The 27768-nt window shown below is 48.4% G+C and overlaps 2 protein-coding genes across 2 annotated transcripts in view; one reads left to right on the top strand and one right to left on the bottom strand.

Moving 5' to 3' along the window:
* LOC109454136 (uncharacterized) overlaps nucleotides 1-27768 on the top strand; it is a 54242-nt gene that overhangs the window by 312 nt on the left and 26162 nt on the right. The window contains exons 2-3 of the mRNA XM_088792678.1: nucleotides 585-762; nucleotides 1024-2427. Of these exons, the coding sequence (XP_088648804.1) occupies nucleotides 585-762; nucleotides 1024-1623 (778 nt within the window). The 3' untranslated portion in view covers nucleotides 1624-2427. The remainder of the gene's footprint in view (nucleotides 1-584; nucleotides 763-1023; nucleotides 2428-27768) is intronic.
* On the bottom strand, nucleotides 14939-18911 carry FABP2 (fatty acid binding protein 2). The gene is made up of 4 exons (XM_019744521.3): nucleotides 18234-18911; nucleotides 16718-16890; nucleotides 15667-15774; nucleotides 14939-15274 (listed from the first exon to the last, which is right to left on the bottom strand). The coding sequence occupies exons 1-4, from the start codon at nucleotides 18298-18300 to the stop codon at nucleotides 15224-15226; spliced, it is 399 nt and encodes a 132-aa protein (XP_019600080.1). The 5' UTR covers nucleotides 18301-18911; the 3' UTR covers nucleotides 14939-15223.

Here is a 27768-nt window from a genome sequence, read left to right as displayed (position 1 = left end):
TCCGCCAGCGTGCTGACTGCGAAGACGTTTACATGGTGAGTAAACACCTCCCAAGTCTGAAGAGCTGCTTAGGTCTAAGTGCGCCGGCTGCTTTTCTTCCATGGCCCCTCGGCTCACTGCTTCCCTCCTCCACTTGTCCCTTATCACCTCAGGCCTCTGTCCCTCTTGTGCTGCTTCTCTACGTTCCCTTCCTTTATCCCCCGCCAGGACTGTCTTTTCAGAGTTAAATGGCAATGAACATGGAGAGGATGGATGTTGCAAGTGGACGCTACAGAATTCTGTGCCTTATCCATTGTCTGGGGATGTGCTGGTGCGTGTGACAAGGGCCGGGGGAGGGGTTATCAGAGGCCCCAGGTTTCCGGCAGGATTACTGAGCGGGCAAAGCTAACATTTACTGAAGTGGGGACCCTGGGAAACAGGTGCACTTGGGAGAGAAGTTACGAGCTCCGTCTGGGCCGGTCTGGATCCCTGCGCGGCCTGCTCCCGGCCACAGCGCTGGCGACCACCGGCCGCGTTGGCGGGGCGCTTACGCTGCCAGGCACCGGGCAAACGCATCGCCGTGGATAAGTTACTCTCTCACTTAGGCCTCACTACACCCCAGTGAGCTGGCTGCTCACACGCACTGGCCCCGATGGGCGACGAGAAGAGCTCCGAGACGCGACGGAACTGCTCGTTTCCTTCGTGGTGGCGAACAGACCCGCCGGTTTCATTCCAAAACCATCAGCAAACAAACGCATGAAGCCCACCGCTTTCAAGACCCCGGTGAGGAGCCAGGGAAGGACCTTCCGCGGCACAGGCTTCGCCCCAACCCCACGCGCCGGCTGGGAGGCCTGGGACCCCACGCTCTCGGGGCTGCTTCCTGATCCGCCCGCACCCCCGGGGAGGAGAGCGTCTCCAGGCCGCTAACCACGTCAACCCCGCACTCAGAGGACTCACCAGGGCAGAAGATACACGAACAGGAACAGCGCCAGGTCGACGAGGACGAACAGCCAGAGATCCAGCCAGTAGGAGTGTTTGGAAAAGCGGCCGGCCGCGCACGGCGGCTGCACACGGTGGTTCTGCTCCCGCCGCGCCGCGCCGCCCGGGCCGCGCCGCTCCCGGGGCCCGTCCCGACCCTCTCCCGCCGCCGCGCCCCCCTCCATCGCGCACCGGCCGCGCGTCGCCGTCCGAGCAGCTGGAGACGCCCCGCGTCGCGCACTTCCGCGTTCACGCGCCCAGAAACGCGACGGAGCGCGGCCGCCCGGGCAGGCGCGGGGCCCCGCCCCGGAAGTGGGCGGTGCCCGAGCTCGCAGCGCGCAGGCGCCGCCCGCGGCCCGCTGCGTCCGTGACTGCGGTCAGGCGCGCGAGCGGCAGGGCGGTCCCCACCCGCTCCGCCTGCGGCCTCCCGGCGGGAAGCTGGTCGTTCGGGTTCCCCTGGAAGAACTGCCCTGGCGGGGCCGGAAGTCCCGTCACCTCCTGTTCCCGTCAGATGACGGTTCCGCCCTGGGACTGCCCAGGGCGTCCCTTCTGGTCCCTGTGCTCCCCGAAGGCCTTAGGGGGGCCCCGCTGATGGGCCTTGGTCTGCCCCCAGCATGTTGCACTCCGTCAGTCTTTGAAGTGGATTTAATAATGAGGTGGAAATGATAATTAACCAGCGGGAGCTTCTAAGGGGGCAGAGAACAGGAGACTTTGCACGTACCTCAGGGGAGTGACTTTAAGAATCACCCATGGGTTCGGGAGTGTGAGCCCCAGCGAGATTAGAGCGCAACCAGGAGGCAGTGATGGGCCACTGCAGGCCAGCAGGGCTTCTCTGTCTTCCCTGAGTCGCCAGCAGTCAAGTGCCATAAGAAACTGAGAAGACAGCTTAACAGGAGGAAGGCAGACAGGTTTTATTTCTTACATGCACATGAGAACCTTCGTAAGAGCACGAAGACCTGAAGACGCAACCAGAGCTGACAGTTTTTACACCTTTTAGACAACGAAACAAGATACAGTGTGGGGACAGGGTCCCAGAGAGCAGTTTCCAGGCTCTCGGCCTCATGTGGAAAGGTGCTGGCTCGGGTAGTAGACGGCCATCAGCTGTGACTAGTTGGCCATCAGCTGTAGCCAGTGAGCCATTAGCCACTGATGTAACTGCCGTGGCTGAGCTAGCAAGCGGGGATTGCAGATGACACGGTTAGCAAGCGTGGTTAGCAAGTGCGGATTGCGGCCAGCAAGTTGGTTGGTTGGCAGCGAAGAGGACGGTGGATTGTGCGTGGTATGGAGCCTGCGTCCTGTGCCTCCAACCCAGCCGCCAGCGAGAATTTGGTGGTATGAACCCCCTATCCATGGCTCCGTGGCTGTTCCGTTGGTGATCATGTCCTGCGTTCTTGTGCGGGGAGCGGGACCAGAGACACGGCATGACACACAGGGGTGGTAAATTGTGGAGAAATGACAAGAAAGATAAGGGTTAGTCTCAGGAGGTTTGTTTGTGTGGATTTCCTGCCTTGATTCCCCATCTCTGGTGATAAGAATGTTTTTCTTCCTCCTAGTACAGGAAGGGCTCTTCACATGGGAGTTTTATCTCCTTGTTTCAGGAAGAAACAGAAAGGTCAGAGTGCCCTTCTCTCACCTGCCATCTCTCACGTGCATTTAATTCAAAATAATCAACATGCCAAAGTGGCATATTTTGGGGTGACATACTCTGGGCTCACTTCGTTTCCCCTGTCTGAAACTTCCTTAGAAATTTCACATAAAAATGGAATTTGTGGCTGTGGAGAGAATTGGGTTGTGGCCAAGTGGCAAGGGACCTGGAAAGGGAGACAAGAGCATAGGTTAGAATGAGAATGAGTAAACAGAAAATAAGCAATCTAAGCATATTTTCCCACCTCCCATTAAATCAATCTCCCTCCCTGGGAATAGGTCAGTCCCGTAGAATGACTGAGCCTCTTTTATCTGATCAAGAGTGTTTATCTTGTCCTTCAAAGGGAGTAGATTTGTGTCTATATGTCCCAAGAGATTTATACAGAGGCAGCATTCTTCAGCAAAGGGCGTACCTCTTCCTTCTTTTTGTGATGTCAGTGTGTCCAGGTGAGGCGATTATAGAGTACAACAGAGGCTAACTATTAACTTCTAATTGAAGGGCTTCCTTTGTACTCTTATGTTTGCATAGTGATACGTGTTTCCCTGAAAATAAGACCTAGCCAGACAATCAGCTCTAAAGTGTTTTTTGGAGCAAAAATTAATATAAGACCCGGTTTTATATAAGATCTGGTATAATATAATATAATATAATATAATATAATATAATATAATATAATATAATATAATATACCCAGTCTTATTTTACTATAACATAAGACTGGGTCTTAGATAATATAAGACCAGGTCTTATATTAATTTTTGCTCCAAAAGACGCATTTGAGCTGATTGTCCGGCTAGGTTTTATTTTCGGGAAAACGTGGTACTGAACTCTTGTTCTATTACTCTGGAAGGATTTCAAACTGCCTTTCCCAAATGGTGACTTCCAAAGCCTGAGAAAAGGGATCTCAGTGCTGAAAAGAACTTAGAATTGTGATACATATGCCGGTTTTCTATGACACCTCGTCTAGTATGTTTATGTGGCTGACTTTAAGAGGTAGTAATTTGGTGGACATTTATGTGGAGTACCTGGTGACAGAGGGTGACAGGAATCCAAGTCCACGTCGTTCTGACCTCTCAGATGGAAACCTTTTATGTACCTTATCATCACATGACATAAAAAGACCGGTATTGTTCATGGATAAGATCAGAATGGAAATTGTGACCAGATTGGGGGTTGGTATACCTTGTCACCTGCCGTGTTGGCATCTGCATGTCTCCTTCGTCCATGTAGTCCTGGTCAGTCTGTAGGAGCAGAAGCCGTTGTGAAATAGCTGATACAGAAGGCCTGCAGTTAGGCCTTAGCAGCTAGAAGGCTTGGTTTTGTTACCTGACCAACTTAGTCCGGATTTTTGGCCTGACCGTATGCAATTTTTGGTCTTTGGTAGCTAATTAGGGGAACAACTGAGCTGCCCCCAGTGACACAGGGTGGCTTATGAGCCAGCTGTAATAGCTAGTGATGTGGCCAGTGTCCATAAAAATGCTTTCTTCAATAATGTGTGCTTTCTTCTGAAAACCTTGATGTACACCCAATCTCTTGGTCAAAAGGGATGGTGAGGCTTGCCAGTCAGGGGAGGCTGTGTGCGTTTGGCGTATTGGTGATCTCCTTCAAGTATCCTAGTTAGTCCCTGTATATAGCTAGTTATAGTATCCAGTTGTTCACTTAAGTCCCTCTACTGTTTACTGAATCCAGTAGGCACAGGGCAAGCAAACACTCTTGCAAAAGGGGTTAATCCATGTCTTCTATTTGGAATGTTCCAGGTTTTTATAAGGGCCAGAGGTAATGTTTCTGGCCATTGAGTCCAGTTTCTTGACAGACTTTTCCTCAAGTCCTTTTGATGTCAAGATTCTTAGGTTTTATTTGCCCTGATGATTGGGGATGGTGAGGGTATGAAATTTTAATGACCCCAAGTTTTTTCAAGGAAGTGGTTTATTTCTACTGTACAATGAGTTCCTGGGTGTGAGTCAGTCCCTAAAGGATACCAAAGTCAGGAACAACGTGAGTTGCCAGTTTCTTCACTGCTGTGGCATCGTCACATCTAGCATTCAGTCCACCCGCTAAGTATACAGCCAATAGCCAGTGCGGATAGCCTAAAGCTGGAGGTGAATCTGTGGAATGCATTTGTAATGCCGCCAGGGGCAGTGTGGGAAAGGAGACTTCTCACCTGCACTTCTGGCGGCAAGGATGGGGTGTCATGTCGGTGGTCCCAGGCTGAGAGACGCTGGGACCACCGACATCCCAGCAGAAGGTGAGAATTCTTACATCAGTCTCCCCAGTCTGCCTGCTCCAATCAAAGCAAGAGGGGTCAGTCTCTCCGTGTCTTTTTCCTTCCTAGAGATAGATTATTAGGAGAAAACACGTGTGTGAACTAGTTCTTCAGGTAGAGCGACTCCGGTGTTTTCTATTATGAGTACTCTTGTTTTCTATTTCCAATGGCTGCAAAGAAAGGAAAGCTTAAAAACAATCTCTCTAGACCCCAGCACCCTGAGAGACTTTATTTTCCCCCATCTGTGGGACAGTACCCCATCAATGGACAGGGTCACCTGGTCCTCAGTCGCACCCCAGAGCTCACCATTAAACTTGCAGTAGAGGATCGGGAACTAGACTTTTTAATTGACACTGATGTGACTTCACTGTCCCTTCAGAGGCTTTATCTCTGCCTGGCACCTCTGATTCTCTCCAAGTATCCACGTCTCAGGCCACCCCAGTACCCTCAGGCCCTCCTTTTTTTCTTTTCTCTTCCATCATGACTGCGTTCCATACCTGTGACAGTCTTCTTCAAGAATTGTACAGTCGTCATAACTGCCTGCTATTTGTTTCAGCCTTTAGCAGCTCCCATTCATGCCCCGCACTCAGCCCCCTGGGGCCCAGCGGCGCCCTGTGCTCCGCCAGCTCGCCTCCTTCCATCCTCCTCATGGAACTCTCTCCGCCTTCGGGCTTTGGCGCGTGTTCTTCCCATTAAACTGTGTGCTTCCCCGCCTATCCTGACCCTACCCACGCTTTGTCAGTGCCAGCGCCAACTTCATAACGCTGCCCTCATTACAGTTCCCGTCCAGCTCTCCACTCACGGCATGGCTAATGCACCAGTTGCAAAAAGCTCACATTTGACTTGTCTCTGGCTCCTTCCTATGTCATGCTTTCTCCATGGGGAGCAGTTATCTTCTGAAGATCAAAGCAGTGAAGCATTTGTTCCCTTTTTTTAGCCCTTCCTTCTGCATCAGTTATTACCCTTTGCATCCAATAATAGCCATCTGTTGACGAGGCTGTTAGTGGATTGATCATTTTCAAAATTTCTCTACGTTAGCTCAAAACACATTGAAATTTTCTTGACATGGTGTCTGGTACGTTGACTTGCTTTGTAGCACAATTGTATGTAAATTGTCTCCCCATCAGAGTATTAAGTATTACTTAGGAGAGAGATTATATTGTCACCATTTTTGCATCCTCCACAGTACCTCAAACAGTACCTTGAATGAGGAAGAAATTATTTATTCCATAATATTCTATTGTGTTATGTAACCACTAATACCATCCTTTTAAAAAAATACTTGTTGAATGATCTCTTTTATTTTAAGTGTTTTTCCAGGACCCATCAGCTCCAAGTCAAGTAGTTGTTTCAATCTAGTTGTGGAGGGCGCAGCTCAGAGTGGCCTATGTGGGGATCGAACCGGTAGCCTTGTTGTAAGAGCAATAGGCTCTAACCAACTGAGCTAACCAGTCACCCCCTGAATGATCTCTTTTGTATTAATAACATAACAGTGTAACGATACCACTAAGCTGTCACTACTGATCTCTCTCTCTCAATGGGGACAGTTCCTGAGGTGTCTTACAAGTGCGAGTAATGGGTGTGCCCTAGTTGCTTCCCGCATGTTGGAGCCCTGGCCTTTAATTCCAGGGAGTCCTCTGTGAGTGTATCAGGCCGGCACGGTGAGTGGAGGAGCCACAGGAGACGCAGGTGCGGTCACCCAGTTCATTGGCGGTGCTGGCCGAGGACACGTCCCAGAGCACGGGGTGTTCAGAGCCTGTCCCGGAGCCCTGAGGTTGGGCGGCGTGGCCTGGGCGAGGGGAAGGCCAGGCCGCACTGGCTGTGAGGAGCGTCCTGCCCTCCTCACCCTGCCGGCTCACACGCGTGCACACTTCAACTGTAAGCGCTCAGGCTTCTTTATTTCATGTTAGGGTTTCGGGAAAGCTTTTTCTTTTAAAGTAAAGCAGCCATTCTGTTGCCTTTCAATGTTTAAAAACAACGTCAATAGGGCACAGTTTACTTAATTGGTAGGCACAGATGACAGGGATGTTGAAACCCATAACCTTGAAATATCATTATGCTAATAATCAACAGAGCGAACAGCCTGCTTTTGTTTTATTGAAAAGTGTTGGAGGCACAGTCATTTAGGGTGGAGAATGAAGGGTTAGTCAATACGTGACATGTCCTCTCTCATAAAATTATGTGATAGGCTTCCAAGAGTAGCCATGACAATGTCAGCACAGGCGTGAACTAGAGTAACAGTGTTAAGTAAATGGACGCCGAGGTGGAAACTGCTATATATAAAATATTAACCAGAATTAGCCTTATTTTATTAGTGTGAGAAATGTCAACATGTTAACAGCAGTTATCGCTAGGAGACAGGTTCACGATCATTTTATTCTTTGTGCTTTTTCACATTTTCCAAATTTTCTCAATGAAAGTACATTAATTAGAAGTTGGGAAGAAAGTTTTTTGAAAACAGGTAAATTAGAAAAGCAAGACTGTCTAGGTCAAAGTTATCGTTTAACTGTTTCTGACATGAGAGCACAGGTGCAAGGTATGTAAGTGTCAGGATTGCAATGATTTCTAAACTGGTTTTCAATCTATGATACATTTCAAGGAGCTCTGTGATTCCTCGGGAAACTCAGGGGCCAACATGAATGGAAGAGATAGATGCTGGAAGGAGGCTTTCAGCCCTCCTGGAGAAGCTCAGCTTTTATGTTCATATCTGTAAATATCCCTGTGAGAGAGAGAAAAAAAAAAAAAAAAAAAAGGATTTTTTTTCTTTCTTTTTTGTCCTGCGCTGGTGAGAGCTATGTCAAAAAGTCACCTTAGGCGACCCATGTTCAAAATGGTGGACTAGGCAACTCCCAGCCTCCTGTCTCTCCCCAGAAATACTGAGAAATAAGCAGAAAGTATCCAAATTAGGTTTGTCAGAATTCTGGAAACAAAGGTTTATAGCAGACAAGCCGATGCTGAGTCAAAATGTAGAAGAAGATATGGTCAGACTCAAAGGGAGAAATAGACAGTCCTGTAATAATTGTAGAGCATTTCGATATTTCAAATGGAAGTTGGGTAGACTGTCAGTAGTAGGTAAAACATCCAGACAGAAGATTGATAAGAAAATGGAGGACTTGCACGGCACTGGGAACCATTAGACCTAAGAGACTCGTGGAACAGTCCACCCAACAGCTGCAGAATGAACCACTTCAGATGGTGACCTAGGCAGACTAGAATAGTTGACGTATCGACTTCAGAAACTGGGAAGAATAAAGCTCATAAGTTGTCAGCACTGCCACCTCATAAAATCACCCTACACAAAGCCCAGCTCAGGGTACACAAGGAGGCTTGCGTCTTTCCTGCTCATTCAGTGGCATCATCTGTGCTTCCTGAGCTGGCAGCATCAAGCTCGCTGTGCAGGCTGAGCTCTTTATGTTGCAAACCCCAGAAGCTCACTAGTGTAACCCAGGGCCATTTAAAGACTGTCCCAGGTCCAAGCGCGGAGCTAGGGCTCTCTCTTTCCAGTAGCGCATAAAACATACTTAGTATGGCTCCTCCCGTCACTTCCTTCAGGTCATGGTTCCGGCGTCACCTATGCAGGTTATTTCCCTGACCACCCTATTTAGCATTGTCCCCACCATCTCACCCAGCACTGCACACCCCTCTTCCGGGCTTCGTTTTCTCCATAGCATCTATACCAGCTAACGGACTTCATATTGACTTCTTTCTCTTGTATGTTACCCGTATCCCCTCCACGAGGAGGGGAAGTTTTGGTCTGCCTTGTTCAACTGTTGTATCTCTAACACCAGATCAGCACCCACATAGAATAGATGCTCAATAAATATTTGTTGGATGATATTTTGAAATAAAATTTACCTACATCACCATATTAAGTAAAATTGAATCTGGACTCAAGAACATACAGGCTCTACAATCAGACTGCTTGGGTTCAAATCCTGGTCCAGCCACTTACTGGCTGTTGACCTTGGCCACGTCACATAACTGCTGTCTGCCTCAGTGTCCTCATCTGTCAAACGAGGATTGTAATACCAGGTTTTATGGTAGATAGTTGCTGTGAGGATTAGTATGAGTTGATTTTTCTAAAGCACTTTGAACAATGTCTGGCAGAGTACAGACACCACGCAAGTGTTACCTTGTAGGGGGAGTGAGGGTTGCATTGAACTGCATTAGAATTGGCGCTACTACATTTTGTGGATAATACATGTATGGATTTATATTTTATAATTTTCTCTTTGTATTTTGAAGCTAATTTGTATTTTGAAGATTTTGTAGGCCCTTGTAACTAGCCTTTTCATGTACAGTTACAAATGAAAATAAGCATGAAAAGAATCCAGGTGTAAATTAAGCCTCTTAAAATTCAGGAAAGACCACATAATTAGGCAGCTTAGGAAAAACAGACCAATGGGACATATGACTGAGACCTTCTGTGTTTCTGTGAGAGGCTGCATGACTTCCTTGTAATGCTTTTCACAGTTGTTTCTACTGATCAGTGTCAGTCTTCTATTGCCAGTCTCAGCTTCTGTGCTAGATTCAAAGATCCATGGGAACAATAGATTTGTCTTGTTCTCCCCTTGTTACCCGGTAGGAGCTCATGGTAGGAACGAGTTCTTATTTCGTTAAAGAAATATGTACTCTTGGCCAATCATTATCCAAGGAAGCTGTAGTGAATGCGTTATATTTTTATCCACCAGAAGCAAGAATTCTTATTTCTACCTCTAAGAACTTACCCTCTCACCTTCTTTTCTTCTGCCCTATCTGTGTTTACTAGAACGCACCACGATCTCCTTTGCCTCATGGCCTCTGTTGTTTGCCTTTTCCTCGGTCCCTTTCTAATTTTGCCCATCACTACTAGCTGATGACGTTTCTGTGTATTGGAGTCAACTTCCCAAGAGAGAGACCCTAACCGGTTTGATTCATTAGGACTATTGAGCTTAGGTACTGTTCTCCAATTCTAGGCTTCTGTCCAGTAGTGGACCGACTGCCTGTGGATCAGGTGGCCCCGTGGGACGTGGCCAAAGTGGGCGTAACCTGGTCCAGGACAATGTTAAGTGATCGGAGGCAGCTTCTGTGTCTGGGGGCTCAGGAGACGGACGGGGAGGCCGGCTCGCTGAGGTGCAGGCTGCCCTGCAGGCCGTGTCTCCCTTCAACTGCAGTTATCAGCGTTTTCTCTGCGTAAGGGGGACACGGGGATGGATAGGAGCCTGTCTGTCTGTCTGTCTGCCCTCGGAGAGTGCACGGACCAGAGGAGGCAGGCAAGCACACCGCATCCGGAATGCTGGATGACCTCGTTGGACATGTGCTGTGAGGACAGGGGACAAACACGCAGCGGGGACGGGGAGTGTGAAATAAGCTCCATCCTCACTCGGGCTTGTCTGTGCTAAGGATATGCTGAGGCAAAGGAATTCTCCCACGTTTATGTGCTTGATACCCTTGTTATCTTGATATCTTTTAAAAAATTATCTAAAGCCAAACCAAGAAATGGCATTAAGCGTATATCCCTTTACCTGGAGGATGTTGGCATGTTTGCTTTGAGCGGAGGCCGGTCCTGTTCCCCGTCCCGCAGCCGTTTTCTCCAGTGGGTGTGGTGAGTGTGTCAGAACCGTGTGAGACGAACCAGCTGCAGCTTGTACGGAGGGGAGGTGGCCTGAAACTGGGGGAGGTCCGGGAGAAGCCCTGACCTTCCATCGCTTCTCCCTTCACTGCAGCCCTAGCCACTGATTACTGGGAAATGGGTTAGACGCTCTCTTTCCTGGGACTCTAGATATCGTGCAAGTGAGGCTTCCGGCGACCCTGCATTCTGACGGAGCCGCGGGTGGGAGTGGGTACGGAGGCGAGACGCCCTCTGGATCAGTCTTCTTCACCCGTGACTGAGAATTCGCTCCCTGCCCCCTAACTTGCTTCATCTTCTGCCACTGCCTGCTCACTCTTCTTTCCAGTCAGTTCTCCCGTAATGTGTGTTCCAGCCAGTAACCTGAAGTGGGTCCTCGGGCCTGGTGGTTGCGGGTGGAGTCCCCTGCTGCACCTTAGCCCTCAATGAAAGTGGGACCTAAATGACTCCCCAGCTGTGAAGATGATGATGCTGTTCTGAGGATTCTGACCCAGACCCACGATGAACCTGAGCCTTTGAGTCTGAATCTGTTTGACGACGTCCTTGGTGAGCCACAGCACGTATCTTACCAGTGGTCACCATTGGATGCCTGACGCCTGGCACATGGCGCTGTGGAAAAAGTAAATGAAAGCCGCTGTCGGGGATTGTTCGGGAGGACAGAGAGGCAGTCTCTGCATTACTTCCGGTTAGTTTGGGAGTTGGAACTCAGGAAGCATTTGATAATTATTCCAAAATTCAGAAAGGCTATGTCCCTCCTTTCTGGAGCGGGTCCTGCAGACACGCAACGACCCTGCATCTTTGAACGCGTTCCTGCCGTTGACCAGTAGGTGGCAGCCTTACACTAGCGTGGAGAGAAAGCGCCGGTGTCAGAGGCTAAGAAGCATTTCGCGCTGGTTTGAAGTGCGGATCCATCACCATCCGACCCTCCGGGTTCCCCACAAAACCTCTTCCCCGCCCACCCAGCCACTCACCGCTCTGCAGGTGCCCAGAGGTGCCTTGCAGCCAGTCCACGTGCTCACGGGAGAATCCCTTTTACACTTAGTCACAGGCAGCTCATGGCAACGGGAGCAGCCGCCTGATTTGCAGGGCCCTGTGTAAAGTGAAAACACAGGCTCCTTGTTCAAATCGTACTGCGGATTTGAGACGGTAACAGCCGAGCGTTAAACCAAGCAGACAGATGTCCCGAGCCTGCACTGGGCGCACACCCGTGAAGCCAGCCATGCTTAGGGATTTAAAAGATCCCTCCCTCTCCCCACCCGCTGGCGCTGCAGTACGTCCTGTGACACACATGCAAGGCCCTGTGTACTTCAGGGAAGAACCACCGAACGCTAGTCAGAGATCACAGAATCTTAGCACCGGAGGGGAATTCAGCGATCGTCTAGCCCAGCTGCCTCATTTTAAAGCTGATGGAACACAGTTCCGAAGAGGTGAAGTGACGTGCCCCAAGTCCCCAGCTGGTTACATCACAGACGGCACGGAATTAAGAGTTCTCATTCCCAGGCCCAGCTTGCTTTACCCCACAGGCTCTGCGGGCGTGTTTTAAGGAAAGAATTGTCCATCTACTCAGGACACGCTGTGCTCTGTTTTCTCTTCCAGAGAAGGGCACAGGCTTGAATTACTGACATTACTGAGTACCCGTGATGTGCTGGGCCATGCTAGATATTGTATATAAAATACTTCAATTAACACCAGTCTTGGAAAATCATTACTATTGTCCCCATTTTCCAAGTGGAAAAAATGGAGGCTCAGCACTTGCATTTCAGTTAGTAAGTGGAACGACAAGAGTGAAGCCAGTCTGTGTGATTCCAGAACGCATATCCCTCTCCACATCACTCCGAGTCCTCGGAAGGCTGTCAGCCCGCATTTCCTGAATGCTGGTCTGCTCTGCGGTCGGTTCTGGAAGACCATGGGGACCCTTAGCAGGCTCCGTGCTCTCCATGGTTACCAGCCTTGCCCCCGCCGCAGGGCCTTTGCTCCAGGGTGTTGTCTCTGCTTGGAACATTCTTCCCCCAGACAGTCCACAGAAACAGCAACGCATGTCAGATAGGAAATGGGGAATCGGATCACAGAGGGCCTTGTAGGCCATCGTAAGGACACTGGCCTTTTCTCTGAAAAGGGAGACCTTGCAGTGCTTCGTGCAGGGGAGTGACATGATCTGATGTCGATTTAAAGGATCCTTCTGGCTGCTGTGTTGGAAAAGAGACTAGGGGGCTGGGGTAGGGAAGGTGGAAGGAAGGGGGCTTTTTAGGGTGTTATTACAGTAATCCATGGGAAAGACAATGGTTGCCCAGACCACAGTCATAGCAGCGGAAGTGACGGAAAGTGGTTGGCTTCTGGAGTTGTGTATGTATGTGTTATAGCTTTAAGCTTTTGTTAATGGAAAATTTCAAATGCATACAAAAGTAGGGAGACAAGTTTAATGAATTCTCATGCTCCTACTAGGTACCCAGTGAACCTATCATGTGTCTTTGTGTGTCAGGCACTTTCGACAGCTGTGTGATGGTCAACTTGTGACCAATCTTTCTTCACTCACCTCAACACCAGATTGGGGGAAAGCAATTTGAAGCGAATCCTGTATTTCATGGGTAAAGTTTTCAGCTTTTACTACTCCGCTGCTTCTCCCGGGTCCTCTGTATGGCTGTGGACCCCATGGCTCCTGCCTGGTCGTAGTTGCATATACTGGTGACTTATTCCCAGCACATCACGGGCCATGTAAACCTTTGTCCTGTAAACCTTTTCCTTCCTGCCAGTGACTATGTATTTGTCAAATTTAAACTCCCTAAGGAGAGGTTCTTCTGGGTTCAGTTAGCGGCGTTGCTCCTTCTGCACAGAAGTCATAAACTGGCCGGATGGTCTGAGATGGGCCACTCTTGGTCAGGCCCCCTGCTGGTCCATCCAGTTGGTGTAATACCAAGGTCAGGGTCTCAGAGACAGGGTATAGCCATGGCAGTCACTTAGCAAATGATAGGCAGCTCTCCAATACTAATAAATAGTGGGAATTTAATGCTACAATGGATATAAATTGTGAAAAAAGTGAGCCTGCAATGAGGCCAGAAATAGATAAGTGTCTAACCACTTAATTGCCACTATTTCACAGTGTGACCTGGATCATTTACAGTGCTATTCTGGGGTGCCACTAAGGAATTAGGGACATTTTTTTCTTAAGACATTTTTGTTTATAAGAGGCTGAGTAATAGCACAGATCATAATGTACCAGACTAAATGTCAAGACCTACATTTAATGCTTTTATTTATCATGGACTCCGTACAACACTGGAGAAGCTGATAAACTTCTGGTGCCTTAGTTTCTCCATTTCAGATGGGACTAATACCTGTCCTTTTCCTGTTTTACCTGTGTAGGCAGGTAAGATTAGAGAGGTAAAAGTACTTTGAACCATTATTTTAAAAAAGCATTTGAAAGTCTAAATAATTACTATTTTCTGTGTGAAGTTCTTAATGAAGTTATAAAATGAACAGTGGATTTAAGTTGGTGTTTTTGCAAAAGATTACGTATTCTTGAATCTGTTCATTTCCATCATGTACTCAAATGTCTTTCTTTTCATATTGTAATGTATCTACCATACACATATAGCACTTAGCACAGGGCCTGGAACATGGTGAGAACTATGTAAAAGTTAGCTGTTCCCTTCGTCAGTGTGAAAAAGAATTAGTCAAACAAAAGTTGGTAGAGTTAAATTTGTAAAAAAACAACTGACCTCCCTCTCCGCCCCTAATACATACCGTCTTAAAATGCAATTGCTTGAAGTACATAAAATCGTACATCATGTGAGAATATGAATGAAAGTGAGCATGTTGGGCCCTGGCACATTGGCCATGAGTTTATAAATAAAGGGGTGGCAGCTGAAGGTGACCCTTCTGGTATCTGACAGCCTAGCTATTCTCAAAGACTGGTTAGGGGCCCTGCTGTGTCAGCATCCCTTGGGGGTTTTCTGAAGTCCCCAGTTCTGTTTTCTAGGATTTGGATCGAGGGGGATAAGAGTGGAGAGTGGGAATGTAAAACAGTGGGAGTTTCTTGGGTGATCTGATTCTTAGCCGGGTGTAGGGAAATGTACTGCAGGTCTTGCACTTGCACGGCATTCGTTTTCTAGCATGTCATTCAAAGTGGTGCCGTATGTGCAGGGAAATACCCATTTCCACACCCAGACAGAGGACTGCGAGGGAAGGCAGAGGGTGACAATGTCTGCATTGCAGGCTTACGGGAATATTGATTTCGCGTTTGCTTTTCTTATTTTTCAGTTTTCTGGTTGAATATATATTACTTTTATAATAATTGATTTTACAGAGGAAAATATTTAAAACCAGTGTAATATTTTAAAGACCCCCCCCATGCAGTCTATGTTTGTAGTATAGTAAATGTGGGGAAAAAAATAAAAAACCAAACAGTTTATCTATACACACATCCATGTCATATAGTTGTTTTTTTTTTTCTTTAAGGACAGGCTACTTATAAAACAATGTAGGGACAATGTTTATTCATCTGTTTTGAAGAACATGACAGATTCTTTTAGAACACCAATAAATGTGCATTTTAGAGAATATAAACTAGGTTAAACCCTAATTAGCTTTTACTTCTTTTGCTTTGGCAAGACTGGAAATATATGCCAATGGTCCATGTTATGAAAGGCCTGATCAGTCAGTAACTTAATACTGGACAAGGGCAAAACAGGGCGCTGGGGCGCTTCAGACTTGCCGTCCAGTCTGCGTTCTGGGCTGGGCGCCGAGACAGCACTCACTCCTTCTTGAAGATCCTCTTGGCTTCTACGCCTTCATACGTGTAAGTCTGAAAGGTGTTGAAAACAGAGGAATTCCCCATTAAGATTTAAGAGTAAGTTAAGAAAAATATTAGATTATATTAGATTAATATAACATTATTATAGCTTTGAAATGAATTTGTAGTCTTTTTTCTTGTACTCGATAGCACCATTTTATACAGATACAGGATACACCCATTTAAAAACATGTTTTCAGGTAAAGTACGCGTCGATGTATTTGACATATACCTAAGTTCTCTTTAATAAGTAGGCATCAGAAAATATATTTTTAAAATCAGAAGATTTATGAGAAAAGTAATAGTCTGTTTACTGAAGATATAACAGCAACTACAAAATCAAAATTATTTGTACGTAATTATTTTTTCCTTTGGGAAATAGCTATAATCCTTTCACAACTCACCTGGACCAGTTCACCATCAATAATTTCCCGGACAGCATTCAGTTCTTTTCCATTGTCTACCCGTTTGAAATTTCCAATGAGTCGATTTCCCTCTAGGCTCCAGGTCCCCTAGATAAGGGTAACAGAATAATAATAAAATAGCACTTTTTAGGGTCTTACATGTGTCAGGTACTGCTCTTAGTTGTACAGGTCTACTTCTTCCATCTCACAGTGACCCTGTGAAGGAGGTATTATCACCTCCATGTCACAGAGGAGGAACCGAGTCACAGAGCCAGGACTGAGCCCAGGCCGTCTTCGGGCAACAAGTGTGCCCCTCTCACTCCGTGTTTCCAGATGCTGAATTTTACTTTCCTAAATCTTTCATGACCAAAGGGTGTCCTAAATTTAGTCGTGGCTCAAATTAGTTTCCTGGAGAGGTTAACAACCTTGTGCTTGTTTTACTTTATTTCATTGTTACAGGACTTTTAAAATGGCCATGATTGAGCAAATATTTGACAGTTTGTCATTGAAGACATATATAATTTAACTAGAAGAATTCTGAGGACAAAAAAGTTTTTAAAAAATCAGTTGAAACATGTGACTCCCCAAATTTTATATCTTAAATATTAACTTGTATATTTCCAGAGACCTACAATGCATCATTAGACCTTTCCATTAGACCTTTTCACTCATTCAGTAATTCATTCATTTATTTTATTATTTCAATTATACTTATCAAAAGCCTGTTATGTTTAAGTTAGATAACTCAAACGTTTCGTTGCTGTCGGTATGTAAAGTGGAAAACACTGAGCTTTAGTTTTCTTTATGAATATGTCTATACTGTCATTCAAAGGGTTTTTTCTAATTCTTATTGTCCAATCCAGATTCCTTATAGATGTGTATGAAAATAAAACCATGTAAATACTCTGCCACCTTGTACAATATCTCATGTGGATAAACTTGTAAATGAAAGAAACCTACATCAATTAAACCACCCAGTGACAGAAAGCAGAGATTATTTTAGTATTATGTGGAAAAATCAAGAACACATTGTTTATAAAAAATTGCTTACACTGAGTTCAGTTCCGTCTGCTAGGCTGTAAGTAAACATGACACCAAGCTCAAAAACAATTTCAGTGCTTCGTAAAGCGCTTGATTCTTTGACTGTGAATTTATTTCCTTCTTGTGTAATTATCAGTTTCAGATTGTCATGAGCTGCAAGCTTCCTTTTTATCACGTTAATACCTGCAAAGGAAAGAGATAGGACACAATAAAGTCAGGATGCCATTGGAAGCCTTTATTTTTCCAAGTTCTGTTTTCATTAACAAATCGTTACTATTTTGAGTGTGGGGAGGAAACCCTGAAAGCACTATGTTTGCACACAGCATTCAGATGGCTTCTGCAGAACAAGTTCAAGCACAAAACTCAAGAGCACTGATTCCAGCTATTTCTCCAAAACTTAAGAAAGATTAAATGAAGTATAGCATTACAGAATCTCAGAACTGAGTAATTTGATAAAATCATCAAACTTTTTGTTTCAGTGTTTAGTAAACCAAACTCCAAAAATGGCAAAGGAAGCATTAAAAAGCATATTCATACATTTATAAGGATATACAACTTTAATTCTGCATGTACAGTATTTTTTTCTGATGTCCCTTTGCTTTCCATAAAAGCTTTAAATTTTGAACTTCACAATTATCTTTGCTTTTTGTGACATTTCTGACTGTCACAAAAATGAAAAAATTAGCAGTTATTACAGTTAAGTTCATTATTGTAAAATATATCAATTCCATAAATTTGCATTTAGAATCCCTGAACTGTACATTATAATGGATGCAGATTTTTATTTCTGGGGAATGACACAAACTTGTTTAGCCATTTTGTGCAGTGTATAGGTTGCCAGGGTATTTGTATATCGTGTTTCCCCGAAAATAAGACTGGGTCTTATATTAAGTTTTGCTCCAAAAGACGCATTAGAGCTTATGTTCAGGGGATGTCATCCTGAAAAAATCATGCTAGGGCTTATTTTCCAGTTAGGTCTTATTTTCGGGGACACACGGTAGGTATTAAAATCAGTTAAAACCTTAGAAACTACATAGCGTCATGAGATTATTCCTAAAGTTTGATAGGTCAGAGGAAAAAAGAACTAAGTCTTATTTATTCAGTGCTGTGACTTTTGATAGAACTCTTTTCCATTAGTTTATTAGATGGTCTTTGCTTTTCCATCCCCTAGAATTCAATGTTTTGAAGTCTGGAAGTTATCATGACACACTGCTATTTTTCACTTTCTAAAAGAAAAAAAAAAGACAAGAAAACCTGTCGATTTTCAGTGATACAGGCTTAGTCAGCAGTGAACATGAATGAGACATCGGGATATTTTTTTGCATTAGAGGACAGCACGTGAGACTGTCTTCTTCCCCTGGTGACACAGTGTATCTTCCTAACGCAGCAGTAAGAATATGGTTTCCCCTACCTGAACCAGCCACACTCTGGGTCCTCTGTGCCCAGCAGGGGCCATCCCTAAGCACAGAGCTTTAGAGGGAGTTAGAAAGAAACAAAAGAACAAGTCTGTGAGAATTAAGCCTTACCCATCTTCTCCATGAACTTGTCATAGTTCTCGTTCCGGTTTACCTTCCAAGTGCCGTCAAACGCCATGATTTCCAGGGGAGTCAGCCTCTAGGCAACCAGAGACTCTGCTCTGTCCTTAGGAGAGCATTTATTCTCTGTCTTATCTCAGAACCACATTCATGCTGTGATGTGGAAGTTTAAAGGTCAAGAGTCCCCTAACCACGAAAGCCAAGCGCTGCAGTCTCTAACTCCTTAGCTCTTCTCCTGAAATTCAACTGAATTAAAATATAATAGGTATACCTGTTCTTTCTTGAACTACCATTTCTGGGCACATTTATTTCATTTATTTCAAGCATTAGAATGCATACTGTCTGAGGATAGATTTCCTGCTCCGAGTTCAAAGTGCGTTCTGTTGGAGCTAATAATTTAGAGCATATAGCAAATAACATCTGGGAAATGAGAGGATTGGCGACCTGTTCCTTTTTTACAATTGCAGCTACCACGTAAATTAGACTATGACCAAATACGACTGACAGATTAAAGTTAATATGATAGTGAGACTGAAAATGTATTGATTTTTCGAAGATATCATTTTGAATTGTGTCTCGGGGTTGCTACAAGTTTAGATAAATGTCCTCGCACCTGGGAAAGGGCATGACATGCAGTGCGGACTCCTGTTTCAGTTTTGGTTTAGATGGTGAGAGGCCGCTGAGAAGAATTTCAAGAAGTAGAAATGTGGCTGGAAAACTCCCATGAGAGAGAGAATTAGCTTTAAACATCTGCCGTGTGCAAAGAAAACAAAAACCAGATGTCAGCCGTTCTTCCTTGATTCTATTTTCACTTCCTCTCATCTGCAAACCTGGGCAATCGGAAGCCCAAACTCAGTGTGTGTGTGGGGTGCAGGCCTGGAGGGCGCCTGGAAAGGCGAGGGGGAGGCCGCCGCCCTTCCCCTCTGCAGGCTTCCAGCCCCGAGCAGGCCTGAGCTGCTGGAGGAAACACGTTAACTTAGCATCAAGTGTGGGGCTGTGATTATTGGCCAGCCTGAGCATAATAATTACTAAAGAGACGCGTATTGTGCGCGAAGGTGCCCGGAGAACGTCTTGTTAGCTAAGGGTCAGTAGCCAGGCTGCTGCTTCCATTCAGGGTCCCCGAAGGACATATCCGGCTCTTAAAACCCGACTGCATTCATCAGGCACATTCTTTCAGCGGAGTTGCCCCCCTTTGCATTTCATCAGGTAAGTGAAGGAAGCGCCGCCCACACCAGCCCCCGTGGTATGGACCCAGCGAGCAGAGCCCCGCAGGAGGCCCTCGTGCGCCCCGCGTTCCCCCAGGGTCGAGCAGCAGCCGGGCCGGGAGCGAGCTGGTCTCAGCAGGGCCTGCAGCCCCGGCTCCTGAACCCGCCTGCTCCCTGAGCCCCCTGAGCTTCGGGTCCCCCAGGTCGCCGGCTGCTCTCAGAAGCCCGCCCTGAACTCTCAGGAGAGCGTCAGCTAGTGGGCCCCAGAGTGACCTTCCGAAGGTCGCAGCATCGCTGGCCTGTGAGAGCCGAAACCCGCTGAGTCACCAGAACCCGGAGACAGCAGTGGCCTCACCGTCCAGAGGCGCGTGGGCAAGGGCAGCGCCACGTGCTGGCTCGTCTCAAAGCCACAGCTTCCTGGGATGACAGAAAGCCCTGGACCCCACTGCGTGGCAGGAGCCACAGGCTTTCTAGAGCATAGATGGTGTAATGTCCGTCCTGGGAAGCGGTGCTGTCAGGCCTTTTCTAATCCCCCCGGATTTCTGAGTCCTGCTTTTCAATCCCAAATTGGTAGACTTTTTCGTGTGGGAGAAAAACAGTCCCGTGTCAGGGCCAAGTCCAGGGTGTGCGGGACGGACAGAAAGGTCTCAGCGAAGTCTGAAGGCCGCCGTCCACTCCCGGCGAGAGCAGGGTGAGCGGGCTCTCGCTTCCCACAGACCTGGCCTCGCTCTGGTGTAACCACCAGCCACTCCGTTTTAGAAACAGGAGCCCTTTACATTCTGCCTTCCGTTCTGTACTGAGAAGGCTGAGGGTTTTCTTCCAAGAAGGCGGTTAGAGCCGTGCGTGGAGGAGTGTCCATGAGTAGTGGGAGCCGGGCTCGCAGGTTCCCCTTAGTTACTGACCACACAGCCTTGTCCGAGGAGCTCGTGTGGCCTCAGACGGTCCTGCATGAAGGACTCCTGACCCCGTCATCTTCGCCTTGTCTGTGTCATCTGTCGGACCCTCACACAGTTTGGGGGGGGTCGCTCGCCTCCTGTGCCCTCACCCCCACTCAGGAAGGGGGCGCACATGACCTCAGCTCCCCGCTGCCACAGCCCACGTCCCGGTCACATTTCCGCCTTTTTTTCCCCATAAGAAAGGCTTTTCTTTTGAGCCCATTTCCACTTGGGTGTCACCTTCTAGCCACTTCATCTTGTCATCTACCACCTCCCCAGCTGTCATTATCTACCATCTGTCCCCATCTCGCTTTGTCATCTGCCGTCTATCACTGAAAATCATGGTACCTGCTCATCACCGTCCTGCGTGACCTCAGCGTCCACGTGGATAAGCCCCTGTCCCTCTGATCCTCCGTTTCTTAACCTCCTCGTCTCTGTGCTTTATCCACTTCCATGCAGGGAGCTAAGCTGGCATGGGACACCCCTGTGACACTGAGCAGGCCTCTCTGACTATGACTTTCCATCGTCTCTGCTCCTGTACTCTCTCCCACAACGTCGGCTCCTGGCGGGGGAGAGCTTCGGTCAGCTGTGGCCTCTCTCTTCTCCCAAGTCGGAGACTCCAAATGCTGTTTCCAGCCTTTATCCAATCAATAACGTGTTGCCAATACCAACTCCCTCACACTTTTCCCTGTTCTGACCCAGGTGCTGTTACACATGCGTGGTTTCCAGGCTCAGCCAAGTCGTCTGCCCTGCCTGGCAGGACTAACACCCTCCTCACGCAGGACAGGGACAGCCTGGTCACTGTCCTGCAGCCTCTTTCCTCGCCTTCAGCAGGCAGCCTGCGCAGCTCTGTGCAGGGAAAGTCAGCCAGCGGCACTGCTTGCTCATCTTCAGGGTTTCCTTCAGTTATACCTGCCTTAGTCCTGTGAAGGCTTGTCATTCAGCGTATATTAGGGTCCCCAGGCACTGCGCTAAATTAGAGCTAGAAAACACACACACAGTTTCAGGCAAGAGAAAGCAAGGCTTGAAGTTATGATAGTGTGGGGCGTGCAAGGATTTTTTTCCTGGCTCTTCACAGTTCCCTCTCTCTTTCCCTTTGAATTACGTATTTGGGTGAGGTGGGATCTTTCCTCCTTCATAGCGACATGTTCAAGTCGCTCCCATTTTAAGAAAATAACTCTCCCTGGATTCTATGGATGTTTCTAGAACCTGTTCAGTCTTTCTGCTTGCGTTTATAGTCAGGCCATTGTCTCCATGGTCTTTTCTTCTCAACACAGCGTTTGTATTCACCACTCCATCAAAACGACTTACTAAGGTCATTGATGGATTTTTGGTCCACAAATCCTGTGCACACATCCAGGCCCTTATGTCATTGCCACGTTTCAGACTACTGACTCCTCTCTCTTTGAAGTTTCTCCTCTTTTTTCTTGACCCTTTCTTGCTGTCCCTCTTGCTTCTCTGAGCGCTCCGTGCAGGCTCTGCCTCAGCTGACACCTTGTACTTTGAAGTTGCATCTTAAGATGTCTTAATTCCACACCATGTCCCTGGGCAGTCCTTTCCCTCCTCATGTCTTCAGTGTCCTCCTGCGTGCCCCTCACATTTTAAGGTACAGCCCAGATCACTGTGCTGCCAGGTCCCTGTTCCTCAGCAGGATCCCCACAAGTGGCTCCGTCGGCACCTCAGACTGCACACAACTGGCGAGGAGCCGACCTTTCCGTTCTGCCTCCTTCTCTCCTCTTGCACTTTTGTGCGTCACTGAGTGACGCTGCCCTCCTGGGAGTCATGCTGAGGTCCTCCTCTGCCTTATCCTTGGCTTTCCATTTTATCAAAAAATCAACTCCATTTTCACTCCTTAAGATCCCTTACATGTACCCCCTCTGAAAACGAAGGCCTGAAAACAAGATGAAAATGAAGGCCTGAAAACTCCCCACCTAGGGAGTTGCCCTAGGTGGCTGTCAGCGAATAGCTTAGCAAACAGGGCAGTGGGTGCCAGCTGTGTGGTATCTCCCAAGGGCATCAGGGCTCATCTGTAAGAAAGAGGGACCTTTGAAATACAGATAAAATCCCTAAACATTAATGAACCAGACATTGAAATTTAACCCCAAGGGATGTTATCCTTTTCAATAGGAATTTGCTTCTTAAATTATCTATCTCAAGATTAATTTCAATAGAATCACTCTCTTTAATAACTTAATTGGCCTTTTACTATCTATTTGCTTATCCATTCATCTCGCCATCCATCCTTCTGTAACCGTCAGTTGAACAAGCACAGTTATGGAGTTCAGTTTAACTAAAATACAAATTCATTTTTCTCTTTATGGTTCTTTGGGAGAAGCTTTTTTCCTGTGCCTGTCTGAAAACCGAGGCAGTCCCTTGATTCTCCGACGATTCAAGTCATAAAATGTTCTCTCAGGGGCTCCAGGTCGCACAGCTCCAGGGGGCACCGTGGGCACTGCAATCTTTCCTGATGAGTCTCTGGAGCCCCCTCAATAGATTAGGGTGGGAATGCTCCGCAAACATAGCCTTGAGTCCTCGAGTCACTTTAATCTCTCTCATAGCTTTAATTCAGTATTTAGAAGTGTTTCATCTAATCCAGTAGAGAATACTTTCCTCTCGCCCCCACCCCCTCCAGCCAGGGTATCCACGCAGCCACACCAGCAGTCTTCAGGGACGAGGATGCTGTGACCTTCTCGCTGAGCCCCTCCAGGGTCGAGGGGAGGCTGGAGCGCAGAGGGCGCCCTCTGATGGCCCTGGCCTTTGGTCTCACACCTCCCCCTCACCCCCCACCCCCACCCCCGCACCCCGGGCTTCTGCCATGGGCAGCCTGTCCAGGGCTGCTTGCTGCTAGTGCCCCCACACCCACCCACCCTCTCAGTCCATCGGCTGGTGCAGGGAGCCCTGTAAGTGGCCCCGGGCCCCTCCCACTGGCTGCCCTCCGGTCCTTGGCATTGCGGACTTTTGACCCTCCATTAGAGGGAATGCGGGCCGGCCTAGCCACCTGCGGACACAGGCTCCTTTTCGTAGGCACAGGTGAGGGTCACATCACTACCTGTGCCCCTCAGCCAAGACTGGACCAGGGGAGCTAGTGCATCACAAACCCTGAGCACAGAATTGGGGGGTGGGGGCAAAAAACTCAGCAATCAAGATAAACAACACTTTAATGAAATTCTTGTTGAAATAGATATTATTAATGCAAAAAAACAACAACAAACCACCATGATCTACAAGATATCAGCTTTGTATCACTAGTTCCGTGCATGTCTTGGGGTGTACTGCGAACAGCCCCCATCCTGCCTGCCCCCCATAGCACATCTCTCTCTCCTTCCATTGAAGGGGTCCTCAGAACAATCCTCTCACTGCTGTCGTCTTTTATAACTAGGTTGATATATACACTCTGTGCTCTAACAGCTCACTTTGAAGTGAGTTCTGTATATTCTATGAGTCGAAACGTTCAATTTAAATTACAGTGCTCTATCCACCCACCCATCAATCTATCCATTCGTTTATTGGGGTTGTATATGAAGGAGACTGAAGATAATCTTCAAACGCTAACGTTTAATCAGTTTTAAGAGCTGGTTGTACTGAAGGCTGTGAAATGAAATGTGTACAGTTAAAAGGGACTGTCGGGTCAGCCTCACCAGGCGTCATCGTGCACTTTCCTCTCCTGTTAGAAAGGTCCCATCCACGTATCACCTCACTGATTGCTCTGTCCTGCTTGTGTCCCCACCTCCAAGGAGCCGCCTTTGTGAGCGCCTCTGCAACTGCGCCTGCAAGTTTCTGACTCGTTGTTGTCACTGTAAGTGGAGACTGACCTGCAGAGGGAAAACGGTGAGCTGGTCTTGTTAGAGGAAAACTAAGGACCTCCACGCTAGTGAACCGCCAGTTCCTTTGTAAAGGGTGTTTTTATGATCATTCAGCTGCCGAGGGTTGTTGTTAACAGGATTCAGTCAAAGACTACAGATATGCACAGCATGGCAGGCACGGAGACGGGTTTTTGAAACTTATTTTCAGAGGTTTCTTTTCTTTTTTTTTTTTTAAGCTGGTGTATTAAAGGGATAATTTAGTCAATAAATATTTGTTATCTGTTTAGTGTATGTCATACAGAGCTATTGGTGCCAATGGTCAAAGATAATTCTCTCAAATCAGCTAAGCCACCTTTGGCCTGTGTGTATAACCAGGTCTAAATGAGCACGTTTCCCTCTGGAGTCCAACTGCAGCGTATCGCCCTGATAAATCTCCAGGTGTCACCTTCGTCTGCTGTGTCAGCCGGGTCATCTGTGTGACCTGCTTCATGCGCACAGCCTGCGATATGCTTGGCTTAATAAAGTAAAGTGTAACACTGGCCACAGAAAGGAGGATTTTATAGAACGGTTCCTGCTTGGAATAACACAATTGGGATTCGGATTAATTCGGATTAATTGTAATCCAAAAAGTTGTCTTAGCTCATGGATATGACCTCTGAAACCCCACATGCCAAAACCTTACTATGTAAAACGATCCATGTCATATTACACAAAGGCAGACACATAACTCGAATCGCATTTCACACCATGCTGCTGTCCTAAAATACACTGTCTGAAGAGGTCTTGCACGCCCGCAACTGCTGCTGCGAAAATGACAGTCACCTCCACTAAATGACCACAGGGAGGGACCAGCTGGTTCAAAAAGGGTCCATGGAAGACACCAGGAGCCTCTGGCCCGTAGCTGCAGGCGAGCAGGTCAGTGGGAACAAACCCTGCTGTGAAGTCCACATTTCTAACTAACATCTTGCAGAGAATAAAACGGGATTCCAGAAGCATGTGCAGGCTTACTCTGTGCTTGTTACTAACACGAGCACTGACACACAAGAGTGCTTCTCACACACACGGAACAGGGACTCACCAGGTCAGCGCCTCTGAGCCTCTCCTAGGTGGGAACGTAGACAGGCTCGCAGCCGCAGTGAGCGAGGGAGACACCTGTGAGGGCAGGAGGGTGGCCCTGGCCCTGGAGCGGGCAGGGACAACCAAGTCCTGAGCCGTGCTCGGACGGCGCTGGCACTGAGACGCCTGCAGAGTCGTCCCTCACCTAGACAAGGCCTGGGTCCTTGTGCCCTATTGACCAGTGACAGGGTGCAGGCTGCCCCTGCAGAGAGGGCGTAACCCGGACCAGGCAGCCCCATTAGGTCCCGGAGAGTTTCTGGGGAGGGACCCACCTGAGAGCCAGCTCTGTGCAGTCAACACTCCTGACTGTGCATCTTGGGGCCACGTGTGTGTGGGACTGGGGGTCGGGGGTGGATCCTACAGACCCCCCTGGCGCCGTCCGCTGAAACCCACCTCTGCACTGCCTAGACATAGCGCGCTGGCTGAACATGTGGGAACAGCTCATCCAGGGAGCTGGCTGGTCTCTTTTTCTGGGCGAAAGTGAAAGGTTACTGGGGTGAACTGGTACGCCTCGTGGTGGCAGCTGTCCTTGAGGTGACAAGGATGCTTTGGGTCCCTCCCTTCTGTTGCCCACTCTGGATTCACCTTGTCCTTGGGAGCTTCCCCACAGGAGCCAGGGACCCTGGCTGCCATGCCCTTCTCACTGTGGCTGCTGCACTGGCCCTTTTCTCTCGTGATTTGGCAGAGAAATACTAAGAGGTGCTGCAGTGTCACCCGGGCAGCACACATGTCCCGCCTGCTCACGCTGTGGGAGAGCAGCCCTCCTTCTGTATGCGCTCGCTGACACCTGCCAGGACGCTGACCGCTGGCCTTGCATCTTGGCCTCTGTGGATTTCTAACCCGCAGAGGCCACAGCTGGAGGGGAAGGAAGTGACGCAACAGAGCCTCTTCAATTTTTGCTCTTTACTTCTCAGGCCAGAGGTTCTGCCTGTTGAGGGCAGAGCAGCGTGTGGTGGTTATTAGTGCATATGGTCACTGGATTAGTGAGTGTGCGCTGCAGCCTGGATAGGGTCTCTTAGAGGCTGCCGCCCAGGCCGCAGCGTGTGCACAGCTTTATTTCCTGGGGAGAAACCCCTGACGTAGATCTATGGGCTGCATGGCTGTGGTAGCGTCAGGCCCCACAGTGAGGGCCGTGTCCCGCTTCTCAGCTGCGTGGGACGCTCTCCTCCTGTCCGATTCCAAACCGCTGGCTCCGCTGGGCACCTGGGTTGGTGAGCCCAGGAGCCCTGCCCTGCACGACTGGATTCACTCATCGGCTGCCCTGGCTAAGAGCTGGTAAAAAGGAAAACTTCAGTGTAGCCGGGAAATGCTGATGCCACATAGCTGTGTGGGGGTGACTGACCCCCAGTGCAGTGTGATGGCTGGCCATGCCCGGGAGCAGTGCGTCTGTTTCTGAGAGAGGTAGCGTGGCCAGCTGGGCAATGGGGACAGACCTCCTGACTGAGGCTGTTCCACATGAATGATTCACTGGCTGGAGTATTGCTGGTGGCTAAGGACTGTTATATCAGGTTTGTTCAAGGCAGAGACAAGAGGCTGGAGGGTTTTGCTGGATAAGCAGATGGCAGCAAACAGTGTCGCCTGAGCACCCATTTATCTCATGCAGTGATAACAAAACGATGACGGACCTGTTTCCCGGGGATGTGTAGGCGTCACGTGGAGGAGGGAGGTTTGGACGGAGAAAGAGGAGTGGGTGAGCGGCGAGGACGGGGCCCATCCGCGGGCAGACTCAGCTCCGATCTCCGGCCCTTCCTGGGGGCACAGGCGTCTCAGGGCGGCAGTCAGGTGCCTGCCTGCAGCTGTCTGTCCTGTGAGCTGCGCTGATGTGCGGGCATCGGCTGTCATCTCCCACGGAGCCCTGAAGTAACCTCTCAGGGACGTGGCCAGCCCACTGGGCCCGGGGACTTGGAAGCCAGCGAGCTGTGCCACTTGCCAGCTGTGGCTCTGAGGGCGTAACCTCACCTTCTCACCTTGTTTCCTGTCTGAAAGGGGGAATCAAAGGATCTGTTAGTGAGTATGTTGAGGAGGAAATGAGTTCCTGAGTTCCCGGCAGTCACTGCTCGTGGACATGGCCTCCTCCCCCCACTCTGCTGAGGTCTTTCTGTAACAGGTTTGTCCTCTGGGAATTCTGTGGGAAAGGCCTCTAGGCATATCCCCTGCCCACTGTGCCCAGGACACGGCCCACAGGTGAGGTCAGGGCTCAGGCCAGGAGTGTGACAGGGCCTGTTCCGGGGCCTGGGCTCAGCTCTCTTTCTCTCCCAGTCGGAACAGCCCCATTCTCACCTGGAGGTGACCCCAAACTAAAGCAGCAAGGAAGGCAAAGCTGAGGTGGGAGCAGCCCTACCCCAGCTGGCGGGCAGCACTGCCCCAGATGCTGGCTTTCGTTTACCTCGTTTTAAATGTAAATCGTGTGTTCCATATGACCCTTGGCCTCTAGCCTTGATGCATTTTCCTTAGATTCTGCCCACTC

This window comes from Rhinolophus sinicus, chromosome 15, assembly GCF_057876585.1.
Source record: "Rhinolophus sinicus isolate RSI-liver-muscle chromosome 15, RSI-T2T, whole genome shotgun sequence".
NCBI classification, from domain to species: domain Eukaryota; kingdom Metazoa; phylum Chordata; class Mammalia; order Chiroptera; family Rhinolophidae; genus Rhinolophus; species Rhinolophus sinicus.
This window is presented reverse-complemented; position numbering and strand designations above follow the sequence as displayed.

Bases quoted from the DNA above. Each gene is read 5' to 3' on its own strand.
- FABP2 (XM_019744521.3), bottom strand. From the start codon at position 18,300: ATGGCGTTTGACGGCACTTGGAAGGTAAACCGGAACGAGAACTATGAC. The intron at 15,775-16,717 runs GTAAGCAATTTT...ACCCTTATCTAG, and splicing joins CAGACGGAACTGAACTCAGT to GGGACCTGGAGCCTAGAGGG. The intron at 15,275-15,666 runs GTGAGTTGTGAA...AACACCTTTCAG, and splicing joins TTGATGGTGAACTGGTCCAG to ACTTACACGTATGAAGGCGT.